Genomic DNA, 22,924 nt, shown 5'->3' with positions numbered 1-22,924 from the left:
AAGTCGGAGGATATGCTATTTATCCCATGTAACGATGTATTATAAGGACCACTGTTTTCCAGTTATTAAGTCAAATTTCATTTGACTTAATAACTGGAAAACAGTGGTCCTTATAATACATCGTTACATGGGATAAATAGCATATTTATCCCATGCTATTTATCCCATAAATAGCATGGGATAAATGCTATTTATCCCATGCTATTTATGGGATAGCAGGCTCAAACTTGAGGATTGTGGGCATATTTGCATACAATGTGTTGTTTAAATGAGTGGAGGATTATATTTCCTTTCCCTTCCCCAAATTTAAATGATACAGCGTTTTCCATAGATGGGAAAAGTCATGTGGAGAATCCCGGATAGAGAACCAACCTCTCCGACCAAAAGTAGGTTCCCACTGTGAGCAGGAACAGGCTTCAAGTCTAAGCACTTAAGAAACTTAAAGCCCATTCCCGCTCACTACAGCAACTCGACACAAACCAAAACCACCAAGAAACCAAATTTGAATGGAATTTGGGTGAAATGTGACTGTGAGCACATTGCCACCTACCTGGCAAACACCCCCTTACCTTGGGATTGTGAGGACTCACAAAAGGTAAGTGTTTATGCTAAGTAAATGGAACAGATGTGACAAAAATAGGATGACAGGAGGACGCAATTAACATTTGTGCCAGACAAGAGCCAAGCAATGACCATCTCCAACAAGAGAGAGTCTAACCACCTCCACTTGACATTCAACGGCGTTACCATCGCCGAATCCCCGCCATCAACATCCTGGGGGATGTCACCGTTGACCAGAAACTTAACTGGACTAGCCACATAAATACTGTGGCTACAAGAGCAGGTCAGATGCTGGGTATTCTGCGGCGAATGACTCACCTCCTGACTCCCCAAAGCCTTTCCACCATCTACAAGGCACAAGTCAGGAGTGTGATGGAATACTCTCCACTTGCCTGGATGAGTACAGCTCCAACAACACTCAAGAAGCTCGACACCATCCAAGACAAATCAGCCCGCATGATTGGCACCCCATTCACCACCCTAAACATTCACTCCCTTCACCACCGGCGCACTGTGGCTGCAGTGTGTACCATCCACAGGATGCACTGCAGCAACTCGCCAAGGCTTCTTCGACAGCACCTCCCAAACCCGCGACCTCTACCACCTAGAAGGACAAGGGCAGCAGGCACATGGGAACAACACCACCTGCACGTTCCCCACCAAGTCACACACCATCCTGACTTGGAAATAATATATCGCCGTTCCTTCATCGTCGCTGGGTCAAAATCCTGGAACTCCCTTCCTAACAGCACTGTGGGAGAACCTTCACCACACGGACTGCAGCGGTTCAAGAAGGCGGCTCACCACCACCTTCTCAAGGGCAATTAGAGATGGGCAATAAATGCTGGCCTTGCCAGCGACACCCATATCCCATGAATGAATAAAAAAAAGTATTACTTCCTCATCTATATAATTAACTAAATAAATGCCTCGTGAACCCACAAAACACGATACATAAATCATATCTGCTATTGACAGAGTGGAAGTATCCCATTGTAATCTTTATTATGCTTTCTCAAATTCAAGTATTTGACCAATTACATAATTATAGACCTGCAGCGCTATGGAATACGTGCAATAGTTCATATAAAATAGGTGCATTACACCGAACACAAAACTTAGAGAGAGATGTGGGTATAAGCCACAAAATAAAAGCTAAATTTACATGTCATTTGTGGGTTTTTCAGTAGTAATGTTGCATATTTCCAGAAATTACATTTAATTGATCTGAATTTAAATACAAAATATTAAGCAATCTCAAAAATGTTTGAGCATTGCGTAGCATAAAATTATGCACTTTCCATTTCACATCACACTTATAGTAATAAATGTGAATATTTGTACAGTGCCGTTTTTTTAAAAAGTGGAAAGAATGTCACAAGAGGCATGGAACACCAGATCAGGTATCTCTCAGAAATTTCAGCACACAAGGCGGTCATCTGACCCGTCGTGCTTGTGCCAGTACTGTCCACCTCTTTCCCCATACTCCTTAATATTTTCCCTCTTCCAGTGTTCATCTCATTTCCATAACTGACTCAGGTTCAATGGCCATTTGCAATACCGCTTTCCATATTCGAGTAACCTATTGAACGAAAAAAAAATTCTAAACTCCCCTTTATACTTCTAATACTGCTCCTAAATTTAAGTTCCCGTTAATAAGTGACCAACTAGTGGCAATCCTATTTCACTATTTATTCTCTCAAACCTTTTAGCACTTCTGTTCGACACACCTTTAACCCTCTCTGTTCCAGTGAATATAGTCCGAGTTTTTCCAAATCTATTTTAATTATATCTGCTCATTCCTGCTATCATCTCAGTAAATCTACATTGCAACCATTCCATTCTTCAATTTTCTTTTTTTAAAAAAAAATAGTAAGTACTCTATCGGAGACCTACCCAATGTCTTTTACAGATTCATCATCTCCTTGCTTTGTATTCAATGCCCTTTGATAAAAATGAAGTATTTTTGCCCACTCATTAGCTTGGTATTGGCTTCTCCAATTTGTTCACAGTCATTCGGGGTTATAAAATCAACTTCACTCACAGAACAATGTTCTAGTTGCATTAATTAGTTAATTTGTCAAATATATTTTCTGGGAATGTGCCAAGCCACTCAATTCAAATACTCCATGAATTGTTCAAATTCGCTTTGATTGGCAACTCCCTTTGAAATGAAAAGACAGTTACTTAAATTGCTGAGGAAAAGGAAACAAAAACACTATGAAAATTAGTTACAGCATAGAAGTTACCGACTTAATGTTACAGTAAGTTACAAGCTAGGCTTAACTACTGTAAACATTGTTATATTACTGCTGGTATTCACTTCTTACATTACTGTTTGGCAGTTAAAGCCTAAGACAAATTCTAGTTTAATGTTGGTCTGCCACCTTCCAAAGACAAGTAGGTTCCTGCCAAGTCACAGGATAGAACTAGTAGCGGAGACAATTTGTAAAAGGGATCTCTGTATGCTTTCCAGGTATGCTATGAACTTTAACTAGACTTCAGGACAAGTTTTTTTATTTGTTCATGGGATGTGGGCGTCGCTGGCAAGACCAGCATTTATTGCCCATCCCTAAATGCCCTTGAGAAGATGGTGGTGAGCCGCCTTCTTGAACCGCCACAGTCAGTGCGGTGAAGGTTCTCCCACAGTGAAACACTCTGTGGGATGTAAAGACTTAGAGCTCACCTAAGAGGGTAGTTAAACATGAAGTCAAAAATATCTGCGTGAAAAGGATAAAAGATACCAAAGAACTTAACAGCCCATATATAAAATCAGTGCCAGTGTCAAGCACTCACACATCAGGCATAGTACAGGTAAAACTGTGTCCCAATAACAGAACTGCACCCCCTATCCAAGCAGTGTAAATTTTATTCTACAAACACTAAATTGGGCCGTGTAGCGCCCGTTGTTTCGGACCTACATGACCTCTCCAACATCCAAGGTGGTTTCCAACGTGACGTGCACCAGACGCCATCTTGGTACAGGAGTTAGCACAGGCGCAGATACAGCCCGCTGGAATCATGTAAAGTAGGAAGAAAATGGCTTCAATCTGTGTGCAACGCTGATTTAAAGTGATAAGTCCCAAAATGGTGTCTAACGCTCAACTCAAACACAGTCTTAACCCCGGCCATCTGAACATGTCTTAAGAGTGCCTGGAGGACCCCCCACCAGCGCTATTTAAAAGGGACCATGCAGGATTTACAGGTTAATGGCTGGATTATTGCTTCTGGCTGCCGAGACATTTGTAACTGTATTTGACCAATTACATAATTATAGACCTGCAGCGCTATGGAATACGTGCAATAGTTCATATAAAATAGGTGCATTACACCGAACACAAAACTTAGAGAGAGATGTGGGACGCAGGGACATAGTCTAACATTTAGAGCCAGGATGTGCAGGAGCGAAGTTAGAAAATGCTTCTACATGCAAAGGGTGGGAGATGTTTGGAACGCTCTTCTGCAGATGGCAGTTGATGGTAGCTCACTTGTGAAAGTTAAATCTGAGATTGATAGATTTCTATGAACCAAGGGTATTAAGGGATATGGGGCTAAGGCGGGTATATGGAGTTAGGTCACAGGTCCATGATTGTTAGCGTAAAATTTGGGCTGTTGGGTTAAAGGCAACGATGAAGTGACTATTGTGTGCATGGCGGCGGTCATTACCCTAAACCCACACCGAAAGGCGCTTTGTGCAGACAAGACCAACCTTAATTAAAAGCTTAAACATAACACTTGACTACTAACAAAATGGACACTACTAAACAAAATGGATTCTGTGACTGTGGGAAAGACAGTTAAAAGTGCTAAGTTTGTATATTCCAAAACTGACTTACAGTCTGGGAATACAAAAGACATTTCACAACGAACTGATAAAAACTACAGAACCAGACTGAATAGACAAAGACCATACTGTCTTAAGGTGATTAGAGTTGTTTTAATATGATTGGAGGTCTGTGGTTGCTGTGCGGGCTTAATTGGTTAATGTATACACTAATAAAGACTAATGATGTAATAGCTACTGAAAATCTGTATTTCAAAAGTATAAAAAAGCATGACAACCATTTTGAAGTTGAGAAGAGTAGCTGCGTACACTGCGGAGTGTCCAGTTCTTCTCCCAAAGTACTTTGTCCAATAAACTGCATGTTGAATCTTTAAGTCTGACTCCGAGTGGTGATTTTCCCACAACAATGATCTCACTGAATGGTGGAACAGGCTTGAGGGGCTAAATGCCACTGCCACTTCCTGCCTCTTGTTATGCGCCACCTTCTCCTGCAAGAAAGCAGGACGTGTGTCTGGGTAATGTGCCCGTCATGGTTGAATAGCTGCCAGTGTGTGTGGCCTGTGAGTTGTGGGTGGGCGGCATGAAACAGTGGGAATGTGTAGGGGTGAGAGAAAGCATCTGGTTGGAAGAGTTGAGTACTGATTGAAAGAGTTTGTTGGTATGTGGGTGATGGGGGGGGTGTAGTGCGTGGAGCAGTTGGTAGGAGACACCGCTTGACAGTTGACCTCACTCACCTTGACCACTCATGTCAAAACATTGAACTTCTTCCTGCACTGCATCCATGTTCATGATGCTGTGCGCCTGGTATTGACTTCGTCCCCTGCTGCCTCCCACTGCCTTTTGGATATATGTCTGGAGGGCCTCTTGTCCCCCCCCAACCCCTCCCTGCTGCGGATATAGGATGTCCCTCCTTCTGTCAACCTCTTGCACCAAGGTCTCTAGTGCATCAGCAGAGAACCTTGGTGCATGCACTCTCGCAGGCCTGGTATCAACTCAGATCTGGCGTGCAGATTGGAGGATGTGGGATTTAGTAGTGCGCAACCTTTATTCAATGTTTTAACATAATTCATCAGTGTGTAAACATAGGAATGGGATCTGCATCTGTGTTTTACGTCTGCGATGTCTGATCTCTGTTCAGACTCCATGCAGACAGTCGACTGTCATTTTCAGCGAATAACAGGTACCAACTCCCTCGAAGAAAGTTCGAAGAAACATCCTCGCTTTAAGAGATTGAGCTCCCTCTGGTGGTGAAGACTGCAAATTGCATTGATTCCACATGCAAGGCCTGGAATGGAACGCTGATTGCAGGTAAGTCCTCCGGTGGGCTGAAACTTGTGTCCTGCCTGCGCAGGGGCCATTGGATGTGGGGTAATAGCACATCACGCTACCTGCACCCAAAAACGACCCCTATCCAATTTTTTTAATCCCATGTCTCTCAGAAGGTAGTTGAAAGAATGATAAAAAGACCCACACATCATTTTAGTTTTGTTTTTCCTTTTGAATAAAAAGTCTAAAATAACTACATTTCAATGTTAAAATCAGACACTATGTAAATAGTGCAAAGTGTTATCTGCTATAGTATACACAAGTGATCCTACTTCCACTGCGTAAGTGCATTCTCTACAGATACTTAATAACTAGATGAGCGAAAGTAATTGCAGAGGTACAGGTGGGAGGTGCAGGAGGTTACTGTTAACCGAGCATGGAAGTTTGGGTATTGCAACCAATACAAATCATAGGCTTTTCAGTAAACAGGTAAGTTGTAACAACTGCTGTGTTTTTCTTGGGTGACGAAAAGTAACGTAAAAAATTCACACTTCAACAAGTAAATTCAGCAAAAATTCCTGAGTTTGCTTTGAGTTGAGAGAGCTTATTTGCGCTAGCTCTTCCAAAACATGATTTTGACTTACAGTTTTAAAATGATCTGCAACCACTCGTCTCATACCGTTTGGGTTTGACACCGCATACAATATAAATTCAGTGTGGTGTCAAGCCTGATTTACAAAGTGCTCTGGGGTCCATTTATGAACTTACTTTACCTTAAGCTGCCTCCTTTTCTGCTTGATGTCACATCAGATATTCTCTTTTGCATGGGGTGAATATATATAGAATATTTATGTTAAATGTTATGATTTATAGGTTCGTACAGATATTTTCAGTTCAATCCATATGATCAAATTTGTTGAAATTCATCTTGATTCAACACCACCAGAAAAAAAATTAAAATTTTCAATAATTGAGCAGAGGAAAATCTTTGCACACAAATGGCCCAATGCAATGAGGTTTTAAACAATTATGCATTTTGTTCCTTTAAAGACATGGTAATTAGAATGAGTTACAATGTTTCTGGTAAAAAGCAAACATAATTTTACAATATTGAGCCATTTAAACGAAAAACAAAGCAAGTAAGTGTTGTACAACAACTAATCAGCAACACTTTTTAAAAAATCCATTATCCCCATGTTGCACACCTGTAAGACGAGGGGGCAATCTACTTCTGATTCTCCATTCAGCGATGGGGGGCAGTGAGGAAATCAGTGAGTGTCGCAGGTTGATTTACATTCAGTTTATCCTCCTAATTTGCATTATCCTACAGCTAGCTAATGCACTGTCACGCCAGTGCCACATTAATGAAACAATTAAAAGAAAAGTTATCTTTCCTGAGAACATTTGGTGAAGCATTAAATTGCAACAGTGGTAAGCAGATGGTCAAACAACAGAACATTAAAATCTCTACAGGGGCTGTTTGAGATGGGCAGTCAAAAATTCCCATTAAAAATGACACACACACAAAACAATTCAACAGGATCTCTCTATAACACTATATATACACACAAACAAAAAAAATTTTCCCTAGCACTGCATTGGACAGAGCAGCACAAAATCTAGAAAGTTTAAACATCCATGCCCTTCCCCCCATTATTGAGTCTGAACCACTCCAGCAACCCCCTGATTTGTACTCTTGACTGCAGCACAGTTTACAACCTTCTCATCGATCTTCCTTCTACTCCAATGTGCATTCATATAATCACCTTTAATGTAGTAATACGTCTCAGGGCTCTACACAGGCACATTATCAAACAAAATTTGACACAAGTCACATAAGGAGATATTAGGAAAGGTGACCAAAAGTTTGGTCAAAGAGGTAGGTTTTAAGGGGGGGAAGAGAGAGCTTGAGAGGCAGAGAGGTTCAGGGAGGGAATTCCAGAGCTTAGGGCTTAAGCAACTGAAGGCATGGCTGCCAATGATGGGGAGAAGGAAGTCAGGGGTGGGCAAGAGGCCAGAATTGGAGGAGCACCGAGATCTTGGAGGGTTGTAATGCTGAAGGACATTAGAGATAAGGAGGAGTGAGGCCACGGAGGGATTTGAAAACTAGGATGAGAATTTTTTTTTTAAATCGAGGCGTTCCCGGACCGGGAGCCAATGTAGGTCAGCGAGCACAGGGGTGATGAGTGAACGGGACTTGGTGCAAATTAGGATATGGACAACAGAATTCTGGCTGAGCTCAAGTTTACGGAGGGTGCAAGGTGGGAGGCCGGCCAGGACAGCATTGGAATAGTCGAGTTTAGCAGTAACAAAGGCATGAATGAGGGTTTCAGCAGTAAATGGGCTGAGGCAAGGGCAGTAAGCATTTGCTACTGGTGGCTTAACAGTCATTTCATCGTCAGTCAGCTCACAGACCTTCAAACCTCACCCTAGTAGATTGTAATCTCACAGAGAACTATCCCACCTTCCCGTAATGAGGATAACAGGGCTTTCAAACCTAAAAAGGAAAAAAAAACTTCCTCAACCACTGATACAAAACAGAGACTAGAGTTGAGAAGGGGAACTCACAACCCTCCCCGACTGAAAATTAAATCTGAGCAATGTAAATGGGAACAGAAGTTTAAATCTTCCCGCCCCCACTAAACACGGAAATGAAAATCACGCCCTGCAATTGGAAATTAAAAATCACCACATTCCTCCCCATTGAGAAGGAAATCCAGGTCAGCAGATTTGTAGGGAAGCTACCCTCAGCACCTCTGTCAACCTCTCCGCCTCCAGACCTGCAAATGGGAAGATGAGCTCAGTTCCAATTATGCTCCACTCTCTAATCTTGCTTGACCTGAATACTGCACTGGATCCTGGCTCAGTGTGTGCAATGCCACAGGACATGGACTAGTAATATACAAAAGTCTATTTTCTTCCTCGTTAAAAAAAAAGCACAGAATTTATTGCATGGCTGACAAAATGAAGAATGGCCAGAATGTACAAAATTTACAGCAAAATATACTGTGTTTAAACATTAATTGCAATTTTATAGGAATACCATTTTTCAAAACAGACCATGTGTACAGATCATCTTGTAAATAAATTGTAATGCTATTTTTGTGCATATAATATCCAACAGTTCTGTTAAAGAACCATTTAGAATCAAAGTGCAGCAACTCAGATTCACTCTTCCCCAACTACACTAGCGATTATACATTTCAATTGTTCTTCCACTCTGAAAGTTCTTGTTTTAAATCAACAGATATTGACAGCTCTGCTGCGTTTGCACAACACAAACAAAGCGCTGTTACTGGGAGTCAGTGAGACGGGGAATGGGGATGGGGAGAGAGGGAGACTGAGGGTTGGGGGGGGGGGGGGGGGGGGAAGAAAGAGAAAAAAGAGAGGGAGACTGGGAAATGGGGATGGGCAAGGGGCTCAGCATTTCCTACAGAGATGGGAGCAACAGCAACAACGTAGTGAATGGGAGCAATGCTGAGAGAGGACCAGCTAGTCAAGGGGTGAGTAAAACCTGGGGACCTTACTGTGGGTACATTGTGAAAGGTTGTTTCCACTAGTTGGCAAATGGGGTACAAGGGGAAAGACCAAGGATTCTCACTGGAAGAACCGAAGGGGGCGGAGGGGGAAGGGAGAAGGAAGGTCCATGAACTGAGAGCTATTGGTCCATGGGACGTTTCACAATAAGTGGCTGTTGAGGTAGCGACTAGAACATCATTTAAAAGGGGAATGGGATAAATGATTGAAAAAGGAGGAATAAAAGGATCAGGGGGAATGGGGTTGCAGGAGAGCGCGCCAGCATCGTCACAGGAACTGGGGGCCAAATGGCCTCCTGCTGTAATTTCTATCATTCTATGAAAACTCTTCTTCATTCAGTCCGAGCTCAGGGAGTGGTTCAGAAATGCAGAGCTGAGTATAGGACAATGTGCCCTGTGAGAAGTGTTGGAGAAATGGCACTCTTTCCAGTAGACACCCAGGGCTCGAATTTAGCAGGCCTGCGGGTTCCCAGCGGGTGGTCCTCCGGGAGCGTCGAAAACGCGAACGGCGAAATTAGTGGGTTGCCCACGCGATCGTAGCAGGCAACACACTAATAGGAATCAATTACCTGCTCCTCCGGGGTCCACGGCGCTGGCCTGCGCGTCGGTCGGGCTGCGCATGCGCAGTTCGATCTGTCAGCTGGAGGCTCTCTAGTTAAAGGGGCAGTCCTCCACTGACAGATGCTGCAACCAATAGAACAAATTGCAGCATGGAGCAGCCCAGGGGGAAGGCTGCTCCCAGTTTAATGATGCCTCACCCCAGGTATCATCAGATGGGGTGAGGAGGAGGGGGAGGACACAGATCTTCCCCCCGGCGGGCGGGAGGAAGCGGCCTGCCTCTGCCACCAAGAAGGCCTGGCTCGAGGTGGCAGAGGGGGTCACCTGCGCCACCAACATATGGCCCACCTGCATACAGTGCAGGAGGCGCTGCAATGACCGCAGTAGGTCCGCCACAGTGAGAACACGAAGTCTTTCCCCTACACTCCGTCTGCCACAACACTGCCCCCACCCCAAATCTCCTTCGGCACCGCCCACACTATTCTATCACATCACCCTTCATACCCACTCACACCCCGTCCTCATCTTACCTCCACCTACTCACTTCGCCAGTACTCATCCTGCCACTAACACGCAACCCAATCCTCATACAATCTCATGGCTCCATCCCATACTCACCCTCTCGTGCATCTCCCTCACGGCCAGCCTCACTCAACCTGCCACCACCTGTGCTGCAGCCACAGGGCATGCATCACATATGTGCAGTAGGCAGCGTAAGGCAAACGTCTCGTCAGCATGAAGGGGGTGCACAAGGGTGTCTGAGGGTTTGTCATGGGTGTTACCCATATTGAATTTCAGAGCAACAAAGAGCACACATTATATTGACACCACCACTGCCATGTCTCCGCGAATCCTGTCCGTTGTGTCCAATAATGCCCGCTCCTGGGTATCACTATGAGGACCCACCACTGATGCCACCCATCGTGTTACTGCAGAGTAGGTGCAGGTGTATTTGCAGGGCTCGTCCGCACAGACGACTGAGAGACATCGGCGGTGTAGCCGGCTGCACCCTGGAAGGATGCGGAGGAGAAGGTGTGGAGGGCAGTGGTGACTTTGCCAGCGACAGGTAAGCAGTTGGTGCTGGGGCCAGCCAGGAGCAGCTCGGCATGAAAGAGGCTGCAGATCTCCACGACTACATGTCGAGCGAATCTGCGCCTCCCTGTGCACTGCTGCTCGGAGAGGTCCGGGGAGCTGCGCCTCGGTCTGTGGACCCTGTGGCGAGGGTAGTGCCCTCTGCGACGCGTCTCTCTCTGCGGTAGCCCTCCCTCCTGCTGTGCAGGTGGGCGTGCAACAACACCGTGTTGGGGGGATCCACGTCTCTGCGGCGGACGGCGTGGACTGCGAGGCTGCTGGTGCTGGTCATGCTCTTCGTCCTCCGAGGGTGTCCACACACCACCCAACTGGCAGGTGTTGGTCTGAGGGGTTGTGCAGGGTAGGTATGTGGTTCCTCGGACTGGGGCTGCGGTTTCGTGTCGGTCTGTCCTCTGGCTTGGCGGGAGGTGGTGGAGGGCAGGGGTTGCCCTATGTGACGCGGTGGCCTCCTGCGTGGGTGAGGGCTCTCCCCCGTGGAGCGCACCTTGGCACCTGCCGCAGGCTGCTGGCTGCAACACGCCTGGTTGGAGGGAGTCTGATTCCCCCAGTGTGGGAAACTCACTGCCTTGAACCTAAAATCCCACACTTCCTCTTTTGACAGCTGCTTCAGCTCATTAACTGACCACAACGAGCAAGTTAAGTACTCTCAAGTGGAACCCCGCTGGCTTTAATTGCCTGCGGGATTCCCACCAGCGGGGCTTGCGCGCGCAGCCCCGCACGTCAGCGCGGTACCCGGAAGTGGCCGGGATTTCGTCGCGATCCGGTCACGTGATCGGAGATCGGGATTTTCGGGGCCAACCCGCTGGTAACCCGCCGGAAACCCGACCCTAAAATCGAGCCCCCAGTGTCAGCATCAAGCACTCCCAGGCCACATACAGCTCAGCAAAATACAGAGCAACAGTCCCTCTACTCTGCCCCAGCAATCTAGCTCAACCTCAGAAGAGCACTCCCTATTGCACCAGTGTGACAATTTTTCCATTTCCACACGAGCCATCCTCTGGCCTCAGTGAGATTTGCTACTTAGGGACATTTTTGTGCTGTCGGCCCATGCCAACTCAAAGCTAGAATGGGACTGACCAAACTTGGTTCGCAGGGGACCCTTATAGCCAGCAGACAGAGGAATTAAACCCAACAGTCTGGGCTGGATTTGACTCCAGATCCCAGAGATGAAAGGCTAGTGTTAACTCAGTTCTCCAGACGAGATTTATAAAGTGTTTGAGATTTTGAATGAACACGCCACAGATTTGAAATGTTGGCCCGAATGAATCCTGTTCAAATTAGCTTCGCTCAGCTCATGCCATGTTGTACACAGTGCCTGTTCCATCTGTTGAAAATACATATGAAGGTACAACAGCGACGCACCATCAGTCCAATGCCATATACATCTCAGCAGTGATACAGAATGACAAATGTTCACTTGATTCAGCCCTGGGATTAAAACAAACCCACTTTCACATTTGTAAAATAACCATCATGGACTCACTGTTACTGGTTTTAAAAGAGAATTCTTTTAATCTTTGTACATATGTGAGCCAGCAATCAAATGCACAATTATGTTGCAGTGCAGTTCACATAGAAAAAATTAATTAAGTATAAAATGTCAGAGGTTTATAATCATCTTGCACAGATGATCTCTCCAAAAAGACAACTGAAAAGAGATTAAGACACTCCTGGTGACTACGTGAAAAAAAATATATACACATGCACTAAATTTTGTTCACTAATATCTGTCTAGTGGCAAAAATTTTAATTTTAAAAACAGAACCAACATTATAGTTAGCTCCTTTTTCTAAAAAAAAAACTAGCAATCCAGTGGACTACCAGGGATTTTTCTGCACATTAGAACAAAAGTTTGAAAGCTTTTCAGCAAGTGTTACAAATTCTTCAACATTAGCCAGTGACTCACAAATGGTGAAGCAGTGGGACATGGCCTCTTCCAGACAAAATTATACAGCTAGTTATACTGATCATCCTGAATGGCTGCAAAGCAAAATCTGCTTCACTGCAACACATGAGGTGCAACTTAACCGTACACAAAAAAGTCAATAGATGGGAAGGATTTAACAAAATTTCATCCAGATAAAATAATTTTACGAAGCACCATCTCTGGAGCACCATTAGTTTGATATTATCTCAGCTATAACACAGAGAACTCATTCTAGTGATGGCTGCTAACGAGACCAGTGATATCATTGCAGCTTCCATTCAATGGCAGGAGGATAGAGTCTGTTTTCAAATTGATTGCAATTCATCTTTTTGACCTTCGAAAGGGATAGCAAAAAGTTTGCACAAACCAAGGATTTTTTAAAAAATCTTATTATGCGAAGCTGAAAATCAAATACCAATGCAAGGAAGTGGGCATCTCCAAAGTGTCTCTCTGTGTTCGAATCAGCGGAACAAATCCAGGTTATTAATGAAATGGAAAACTAACAAAGCCTCACAGATGATGCCCATGGCTTTCCTCTGTGCTTCTCTTGGCATTTGTCACTGCCTCCTCATGAACAGCAATCCGAACCGCCCCATCCTCCTCTCTTGCCGACCTTCCCACCCAGCACGTCCGCTGGGGGCTAATCTTGCCAACCTTCTTCACGTCCCACTCACCGTGGACTCTGCCGGTGGATCAACAATCACCGACCCTCCCCGCATCTCACTCCAGAATGTTCGTTCACATGCGAACAAGGCCCTTGCCATTAATGACCTTGCTGTGGATAACTGCATTGACATCATGGTCTTGACGGAAACTTGGCTCATGGGGTATGACACTTTGTCCTTTACTGAAGCTTCTTCGCCTGGCTATACCTTCCACCACCTGTCCCGCCCACTCCGTCACGGTGAAGGTGTGGCCCAAATCACCTTATCACCAAACCTCATCTGCGTCGGTCCTGCTACTGCTCTGGCACTATCTCCTACTTGGAGCACCTCATCTTGTTCATCTCCTTTAAAATCCTTCTTCTCTTCCACCCACGCAAACCCCACGCCAAGTTTCTCAATGAGATATCCTCACTGATTTCTTCCCTCAGCCTCCGTACCAAGCGACTTCTCATCCTCGGTGATTTCAGCCTTCATCTCAACTCACCTTGCCCTCTCTCCTCTGAGTTAATTGCCCTTCTGTCCTCCCTTAACCACTCCCTCCATATAAACTCCTACCCATATTCATGGCCACCCCCTCCACCTTGCCATCTCGGGTGGCTTCTCTATTTCCATCATCTCAAATCACAGACAAGGCTGTCTATGATCACTTCCTTCTATCCCTCACCACTCATTTCACACCATCCCCCCACTCCTTCTGCATCCGCACCTGGAAAAAAAACTCTCTCCCAAGTCACTTACAAACTTCCAACTGTTTAGCCTTTGGCTCTCCATTTGCCACGATACCTCTGCTACTACCTATCTGCTAAATCACAGCTTCATCTCCAGCTTTGATGCCCTTGTCCCCAGTAAAACCCTTAATCTTTCCCACCCAAGTCATTCCATCTGGTAGTGTCCCCACCTTCGCTCCCCTAAGTGCAATGGACACAGATTTGAATATTTATGGCATACAACTTTTAGCCATTCATTGCCAGATCTGGCTGAACCACATGAAGCCCTGTTCTCCTCTGCCAAAACTGCTCACCACTCCAGGTTCATCCTGGTATGCAAAGATGACCTCCGGCTTCTTTTCGTCACTATCAACCATCTCTTTAAACCCCTCCACCCCATCCCCTTCATCCTTACCTCCAAAAACAAGTGCAAGGAGCTCATGGTCTCCTTTGTCACTAAGATGGAGTCCATCTGTTCATCTACCCCACCTCTGCCCTTGCCCACCAAACGAAACTTCCCTCTAGCCCTGAACTCGCATCTTTCTCGAGTTTCTCTATCTCCCTCATGCCCTCTCCAAGCTTATCTTGTCCATGTGACCCTGCTCCCTCGATCCTATTCCCACTAAACTGCTTACCACCCAACTTCCCTTCCTGGCCCCCATGTTAGCTGATTTTGTAAACGGTTCCCTCCCTTCAGGTACTGTCCCCCTCCTTTTCAAATCTGCCATCATCACCTGCTCTTCAAAACCTTATCCTTAACCCATGTCCTTGCAAACTACAACCCCATCTCCAAACTCCCTTTCCTCTGTAAAGTCATTGAACACGTGGTTGCCTCCCAAATCCACACCCACCGCTCCATCAACTTAATGTTTGAACATCTCCAATCAGGTTTCTGCCCTTGCCACAGCACTGAATCAGCCCTAATTGAAGTCATAAATGAGATCCTCTGTGTCTGTGACTATGGGGCAGTATCTATCTCTCTTCCCTTCTCGACCTCTATGTAGCCTTTGACATGGCTGAACACACTATCCTTCAACATCTCTCCTCTCTTGTCCAGCCCTCACCTAGTTCCAATCTTACCTAGTCAGTCACAGGCAGAGATACTCCTGAAATATCCTCCCATCCCCGCATCATTACTTCTGGAGTCCCCCAAGGATCGATCCTTAGCCCTCTCCTGTTTTTCATCTACATGTTGCTCCTCAGTGACATCATCTGAAGACATGACATTAGGTTCCTCACGTGCACTGACAACACCCAGCTCGACCTCACCACCCCATCTCTCAATTCCCGTTTCCCCCCGCTGCCATTTCGCATTTTGTTGTCAAACTGCTTGTCCGACATCCAGGCCTGGGTGAGCCACAATTTCTTCCAATTAAACATTGGGAAGACCAAAGCCATTGTCTTTGGCCACCGGTATAAACTCCATTCCCTCGCCACCGAGTCCCTCCCCCTCCTTGACCATGTCTCAAGCTGAGCCAGACTGTTCATAACCTCGACATCCTATTTAACCCTGAACAGAACTTCTGATCTCATATTCTCTCCATCACAAAGACCATCTACTTCCACCTATATAACATCGCTAGTCTCCGCCGCTGAAGCCCTCATCCATGTTTTTGTTACCTCCAGACTCAACTATTCCAATGCTCTCCTAGCCAGCCTCCCATCTTCCACCCTCCAAAAACTTGAGCTCATACAAAACTCTGCTGTCCATATCCTAACTCGTACCAAGTCCCCGTCAACCATCACCCCTGTACTCACTGGTCTACAACGACTCCTGGTCCACCAAGACCTCTATTTTAAAATTCTCATTCTCGTGTTCAAATCCCGCCATGGCCTCGTCCCCTCATATATCTGTAACCTCCTCCATCCCTACAAGCCTCCTAGAACTCTGCATCACTTCAACTCTGGCCTATTGTGTATTCCCCACTTCCTTCGCTCCACCATTGGTGGCCATGCCTTCAGCCATCTAGGACCTAAGCTCTGGAATTCCCTCCCTTTAGCTCCTCACCTTTAAGATCCTCCTTAAAACTTACCTCTTTGACCAAACATTTAGTCACCTTTCATAATAGCTCCTTCTTTGGCTCGGTGTCAATTTTCTTCTGATTATGCTCCTGTGAAGTGCCTTGGGACATTCTCCTACGTTAAAAGGTGCTATATAAATGCAAACTGTTGTTGTAAAAGCATGAAGACTTATTTATTATGTAGTTTCTATTACCCTTTGCACAAAAATCAAGGCTAGGCAAATAGAAGACTGAAAGCCATGTGAGGGTTCTTGGATTATAAAGAAATCCTTTTCAAAAATGTTTTAAGATTGTCTTCAATAAACAGTATATGTGCAGCTTGACATCAAAAGTTTATAATGAGTTAATGATTAGCAAATATGTTTTTTCTTGGCAGGCTTCACAATTTCTTAACTCAACTAGTTCTTGACACATGTTGTCAGATTGTTATCACCAAGAAAAAATTAACATATGTAGCAATCCAGAGGCAGCCATTCAAACAGTTGTGTCTGAGCCAGACAGACTGGAACAATGAAAATCCATTTCATACAGACACACCCATTGAATAAGTTGGCAAATGTAACTGCAATACAATCAGACATATGCATTGCTCACCTATACACTAACTTTGCCATAGAACAAAGGAAACTTCACACACACATCTCGCACGAGACACAGCCAGCTGATGTCATTTTCATTTCTGATTTACTCCAACTATCTAAAATCATATACAAATATTTGCATCCACATAGCCTAAACATTTTCACTACATCATTTGAGTAACAATAATGTATTAAAACAGGATTGACATCAAATTTTGCAAATACATTTTTTAAAATACCAAATACTTTATGAATGAACAAACAAAAATGTCCTTTGTCTGTAGCCATTTTCAGATTTAAATGGAAATGCAAAGAGAAACATCTTGATGGAGATGAGGAGTAAAAATCAGGTTATCAGTTACATGAACTGTAGACCCTTCAAAGACAAGCCACTATTGAATTCTCTAACTTACACAACTTTACAGAGTTCACTAATCCTGGACAGCACATTTGAGTACTAGCACCTTGTCATTCCCTCACAATCAACTCTGCTCTTAGCACTGTGCTGATATGAAGAACTTCCACACAGAGAGGACAACACTGTTAGGAAAATGAAAAGTTGGTACAATTCAGCAGGACAAAAATTGTTTCCACTTTTGGGGAGATCAATACAAACAGCAATGGGAAGACAAAAATTTGAGAATCCTGTATAGTGAAAATTAGGTATAGTAATACATACAGTACTTCCATTGCACAAGACATTGGGAAATGCATGAATCCGATTTCAGATGGACCAGTAGGGGTGACATAGGTTTATGCCATGTATCATCAATCATTTGCCAAGTACTCTTCTCTTGGGAGAATGCTACTGATGGGTTTTGATTGATTCACCTAAACTGAAATCACTTTCAGGTATTTACACCTGTATTTTGTAGGAGGTATTTATAGTACTGTGAATGCCTTGGTGCCCACCAGTTGTGACAGGCTTTGAGCGAACCAGTGAACACCACATGTTCATACCTGATGGCCACACAGGTACACACCAGAGCTCAGAACGTGGAAAAAGGGTGAATTAGTGCTGGATTGTCTTTCTGCCTATGCTCCTGGTTTCTCTTGTACAACTCCTCGCTGCACGCCCAAAACAAGTTAATTGCAACAATGGATGCTCCCAGCTACAGCATTTTTTTTAAACACATCAACAATTACTTAAAAATTCATAAACAACAATTCCATCACTAACACACTAAATTAGCATTTGAGCAGCTACAGTCCATTTCAAAAGTCAATTAATTTCAAGTAACATCCACACACATTTCTTACCAACATAATCTAAATATAATAAGCTATTAGGAAATAAAATATTCATTTCAAATATTGAGTGATAAATCAATGGGGACAGTGTGTGTGTGTGTGTGTGTGTGTGTGTGGTGTGTACACACACATATACATACACATACACATACCATTTCCTCCAAATAGCAGATGCTGACAGAACCATATCCTACCTTCAGAAACATCAAGATCTGTGGTACCTTTCACTTGGGTAAAACACCACTGAACATCATTCCCACAGCCTCCGACTCCTACAATACAAATTCATCACGGATGCATTATTTAACCAGCAAACGCAACGTACATTAAGTTCCGTCTTCATTTAACGATACAAATAAACTGCACTTATATTATGCTATGACGACCAGTATGTCGTTGCTTACTTCTCATGGTTGCAAGTTCTCACCGCCGTTATAACCCAGAGACTGAGACCCAATACTCTGTTACACCCCAAACCAAGGCTGCTCAATCATCTGTTGGCTGGATCTAATTTGGTTGCCGTGAGTGGAGCTGTCCTGATTGACAGCTCCAGAGGCCAATCACACGAAGACAAACGAGGCGAACCTGACTGAGGAGCTTTCTACCATCCAATCAGAAAATACTAAGTAGGTTTACGTTGCGTTGACTCAAAGTGGATACGGATGTTTGGTTTTTGGAGATTTACCACATTTAAAGTGAAATTTGAATGAAATGTGGTGATTTTTGTCACGTTAAATCCAGTTATTATTTTAACATTGTTATTTCAATGGTCGCTTGGACTGCCTACCTACTGGAGTCACTCAAGTACTTTTCTCGACTGAAAAAGGAAGTTAAACCCTGCTGAGTGGCAGAACACCTGTGCGGGTACCAAACATTATCTTTTTTTAGTATAATTTCAGCAATTTTCCCTCCTGCCCCGAGAGTTTGCACAATCTCAATATGTCTACATCACAATCGGTTGACTTTACATTATTTCCATGTGCATATGGCAACTATTGAGTACAGTGGAAGGAGAGGGAAGGTTAGTAAACGATTGACCGTAGAATGACAGCACCCAAAGGAAGTCATTACACTGTTAGTGCTAGCTGATCAATCCCAGTTCTCTGCCTTCTAAATACTTTTTCTATTCATCCTCTTCAAATACTTATCCAATTCCTTTTTAAATGATATCACAGCCTCTTCCTCAATCTCCACTTGCGGTAAATCATTCCTTGTTCTAATGTATGGAAAAAATGTTTAAATCCCCTTTTGTTCTTCTGGTAATAATTTTGAACCTATGCTCTCTTGTTGGTCAACCAGTAGAAACAATCTTTCACCATTTACCCTCTCCAAAATTGTAATGATTTTGAAAATCTCTTTCAGATCAAATGGTTTTAGGAGGGCCTTGGCGACATGGGTATGTTATCCATTAAGGCTGAGGTCATTATGCATACTTGAGAACATTTTTGTAATCTGATAGTCATTCATTTACTGATTTAACCCACACTACAGCTGGTATTTGTTTGTTCTTTTGATCTTATGTTTATTTGAACAGTGAAGATGGTGTAACCTATCAACCTACTTATATTTAATATAAAAGACTGGCTAACAATATTCTCCCTTATTAACAGAATTCATTCTCACATTGTCTCTCTGGAAACTCATCATTCTGGCCTCCTTCACACCACTATCCTAATCCAATGGTGTAGGCATAGAAGCATCAAGGAGTAACTTCACACAGAAACCCAAAAACAAGCATTTGAGACCAGCCTGGATATGAATCTAGAAACATTTGCAGTGAAAAAAGTCATTACCGGCTGAGTACTTCCATATAATAAATGCAATAAATAAGGATTTCTCCGACAAAGTAGATTTTTTTTGTTACATTTTCATATACTTCATGTTGAGGGTACTTCCCTTCCCCATGACAACCTTTGAAAAAGTAAACTAGTATTTTGCTCCTTGTGTATTCTGAACGCACATCTAGTTCATGTGTCCTTTGCTCTGTTCATAATGTATTTTCTAATGTTTAGTCCTGAATACAGTGTAGCAAAATGTGATGAATATAATAGTTATTTGCAGGGATTAATCACTGATTTTCTCAAAAGGCTAAATGGAAATCTTAACACACAATTTGTACAATCATTGTTTGCCTATTGAAGTTATTCAGTGAAGATTACTTTGCCAACTGGCATCAATTAGCAATACTGAAAACCTAGTTTTTGCAAAGTTATGAATACACAATCACATAATACTTAATATTTTAGTTAAATTACTTCTGTGTATTTATGACAGCAACCCAAACAGAATCACAGTATGAACAGAACCCACAACAGACTGTTGTTTTATATAATGTTTACACCATGCTTGGAAAAAAACTTCACATGAAGCATAATCATTGCTACTGTGGTATGTAGACTTTGAATCTCCTTTATAACTTGCAGTGTTTGTGGGATCCCTGAGTGTAATTTAATAGCTTTGCCTGCCTGTGTTTATTTATATATGCAGCAAGATACAAATCAATAGAAGAAAGAAACAAGCACATACTGTTTCAAACAGGAGTAGCCATGCTTTTCAATCTTCAACGAATGCCAAGGAGCCTCCAGAGCCATATGTCAAGTTTGAATCAATATTCCCATTAATTTGCATATATATCTCAAACTGTTGATGCTAACAGATACAGGTGTTCTGATTTAGAAAGTATACATCAAATGAGCCAACAGCACTAAGATTAGCCTTTTCCAAACTCCCAGTCCCACGCATTTTGAGCAAGACATATCAACAGGTAAGAAATATAACGCAAGTAGGTTGGCTTTGTGGGTTGGCTTGCCCACAGGCTGTAGCTTGGAAACCCCAGTCTAAAATAAATGAATATTAAACAAGCACATTTTGGCTGGAATCATGTAGATTTATGTGCCATAATTTACTTCAATTTAAAATAATTAGGGGGAATATTTTAAATACAGAAAACATAGCATGTTTTATATATGTTTTGCATTGTTAATTACTTCGATTTATTTCTGTGTGTTTCAAGGTGGACTTTTATACAATGACTGCAGGTACAGTATGACAGCAATTGTGTGATATTACCTATTACAGAGAGTTTTTGCAAGGTATACCATATAACCACTACTGCCATCACTCTTTCTTCATTCAAATTTCCTGATAAAAACATGTGAAAAAATTGTGAAAACTTTAAAAAATAATGAAAATGATTTTTTAAAACTCTTTCAATAACTCCTAATTTTACAAAAGTTTTCCCAATGAGTTCAGATTGCTGCTACCATATGGACCAGAGTACTGGAAATATTTTTAATGTGATCTCAGGCTTTGGCGATATCTTTGACATATATAAAGCAGTCTGTCTTCTTTTGGTCTGGTAGGTGTCCTTTGAAATCAGGCACAATACATGGAATTTTAAAAAGCCACCTACAACCTCAAACCTATTTTGTTACATAAGTTGCAAAGTTCATTCTTATCGTCTTTTTGGTAACAGGTTGGAAAGGAAGTCGAACAAATGATTTCCAAATATATATAGACTTCATGATTGGTTCACTATGAATAAAGATAGCCTGTTATTTTTTGAATGAGGCTGCCAGTTATAAATTTCCAAAAAGCCTTGGCAACAGATCTAGGGCGATAAAAGGACTGATCAAGAACAGTCTTATGAGTGTAGTTGAGCATGTTAGCAAGGCTCAGTAGAAATTCAGAACTGCCATCCTCACTCAAAAATAGCAGGCTGCCATATTTATAACTGAACCAAAGGCTGTATATATTTGAAAATCGTGTGTGAGGCTGTGAGTGACCTTTTAAAATCTAAAGAATTGTACCTGATTTAAAGGGGCAGCTACCTGACCAAAACATATTGGTAAACCACCCTCCTCCAAACCAAGGAAGATGAATGCTAGACAATTGTCATATAATAAATAATCCTTGAGTCCCAACTCATAAGATTCCCAGTTGCTACCGAATCCAATTTCCCCCAACTTCATGTCCCTCCATTTTTTCTCCCTGGTGATAGAATACCTCAAAATTTCGATGATTTTTTTCATCAAAGCACTCCTTCTTTTGAAAGAACATGCCTCAGGTCACTTGATAGAACACAGAAACAACAGATGTTCTTTCAGAGCTAGTCAATTCCGCAATTCGACAAGTGAAAACCAATTAGTTGGGCTTGCGTTTCTAAATGTTCACCGGGATATTGCAGTGAATTGTAGCAAAGTTATTGATAGACTAGCAACACATAATCGAAGCTTAGACTTTATGCTTTGGACTTTTTTTCCAACAAGACTCATTTTTCTTCTTCATTTGCTTTATTTGAATTGTTAGGTTAATGGAAATAATACGGTTTCTATTTGAACCTTATTGTGAAATCCCTATTTGAAAAATAGACCTTTTGAAGTAGTTTTGTTTCGTCTGGCAAGCTCACATCCAAACTCCCCAAACTCAATTCAGCATTTAAATTGCCCACCTCTCTCCCCAAGCATATAATCTGGATAGGAGCCTCCCTCCCTGAGCATTGATTCAGAATTTGCCCCTTCACCAGCATAGAATTGGGATTCTAGCCCCTGTCCTCCTTTACTGTGTAAGTAATCATGGAGATGGACCTCCAACAATCTTTCCTTCCCTTCTCCCCCCATGTACCTTTCCTCTGCCCTTCCTGGACTCCTCCTCCCTCAAATCACAACTCATTTCACACTCCCTCCCCTTTCTGCCTCCCTAACCTTCTCCACCTCTCCTCCTCCCTCTTTCCTCTCCCTCTTCCCATCCCCCTTGGCTCTCCCTCCCCTCTCCACCACTTTTTCTCTCCTTCCCCCTCTTTCCTCAGCCTCCCTCCTTCCCCTCTTCTCCTCACCCTTCTTCCTCCAGTTATCTCCTGTAAACCCATTTGACAGCCATGTGCATTTCATTTCAACTTTTTCCTTATTTATAATGTAGCTGCCTGTGTGATCTTGTCTTGCTATAATTGCATTCAACTCTCCCAGTGGAAGTGCTG

General features: G+C 43.1%; 1 protein-coding gene across 1 annotated transcript in view; it reads right to left on the bottom strand.

Moving 5' to 3' along the window:
- Window positions 1-18,421, bottom strand: part of LOC137328332 (serine/threonine-protein phosphatase 2A 55 kDa regulatory subunit B gamma isoform) — a 338,393-nt gene extending 319,972 nt beyond the window's left edge. The window contains exons 1-2 of the mRNA XM_067994329.1: window positions 18,354-18,421; window positions 18,144-18,221 (exon numbers count right to left, since the gene is read on the bottom strand). Coding sequence (XP_067850430.1) covers window positions 18,144-18,221; window positions 18,354-18,360 — 85 coding nt within the window. The 5' untranslated portion in view covers window positions 18,361-18,421. The remainder of the gene's footprint in view (window positions 1-18,143; window positions 18,222-18,353) is intronic.
- Between the last annotated feature and the right edge of the window lie 4,503 nt (window positions 18,422-22,924).

The sequence above is a fragment of the Heptranchias perlo genome, chromosome 1, assembly GCF_035084215.1.
Source record: "Heptranchias perlo isolate sHepPer1 chromosome 1, sHepPer1.hap1, whole genome shotgun sequence".
Taxonomy (NCBI): domain Eukaryota; kingdom Metazoa; phylum Chordata; class Chondrichthyes; order Hexanchiformes; family Hexanchidae; genus Heptranchias; species Heptranchias perlo.
The sequence above is the reverse complement of the archived record's forward strand: the minus strand, read 5'-3'. Positions and strand labels throughout refer to the sequence as shown.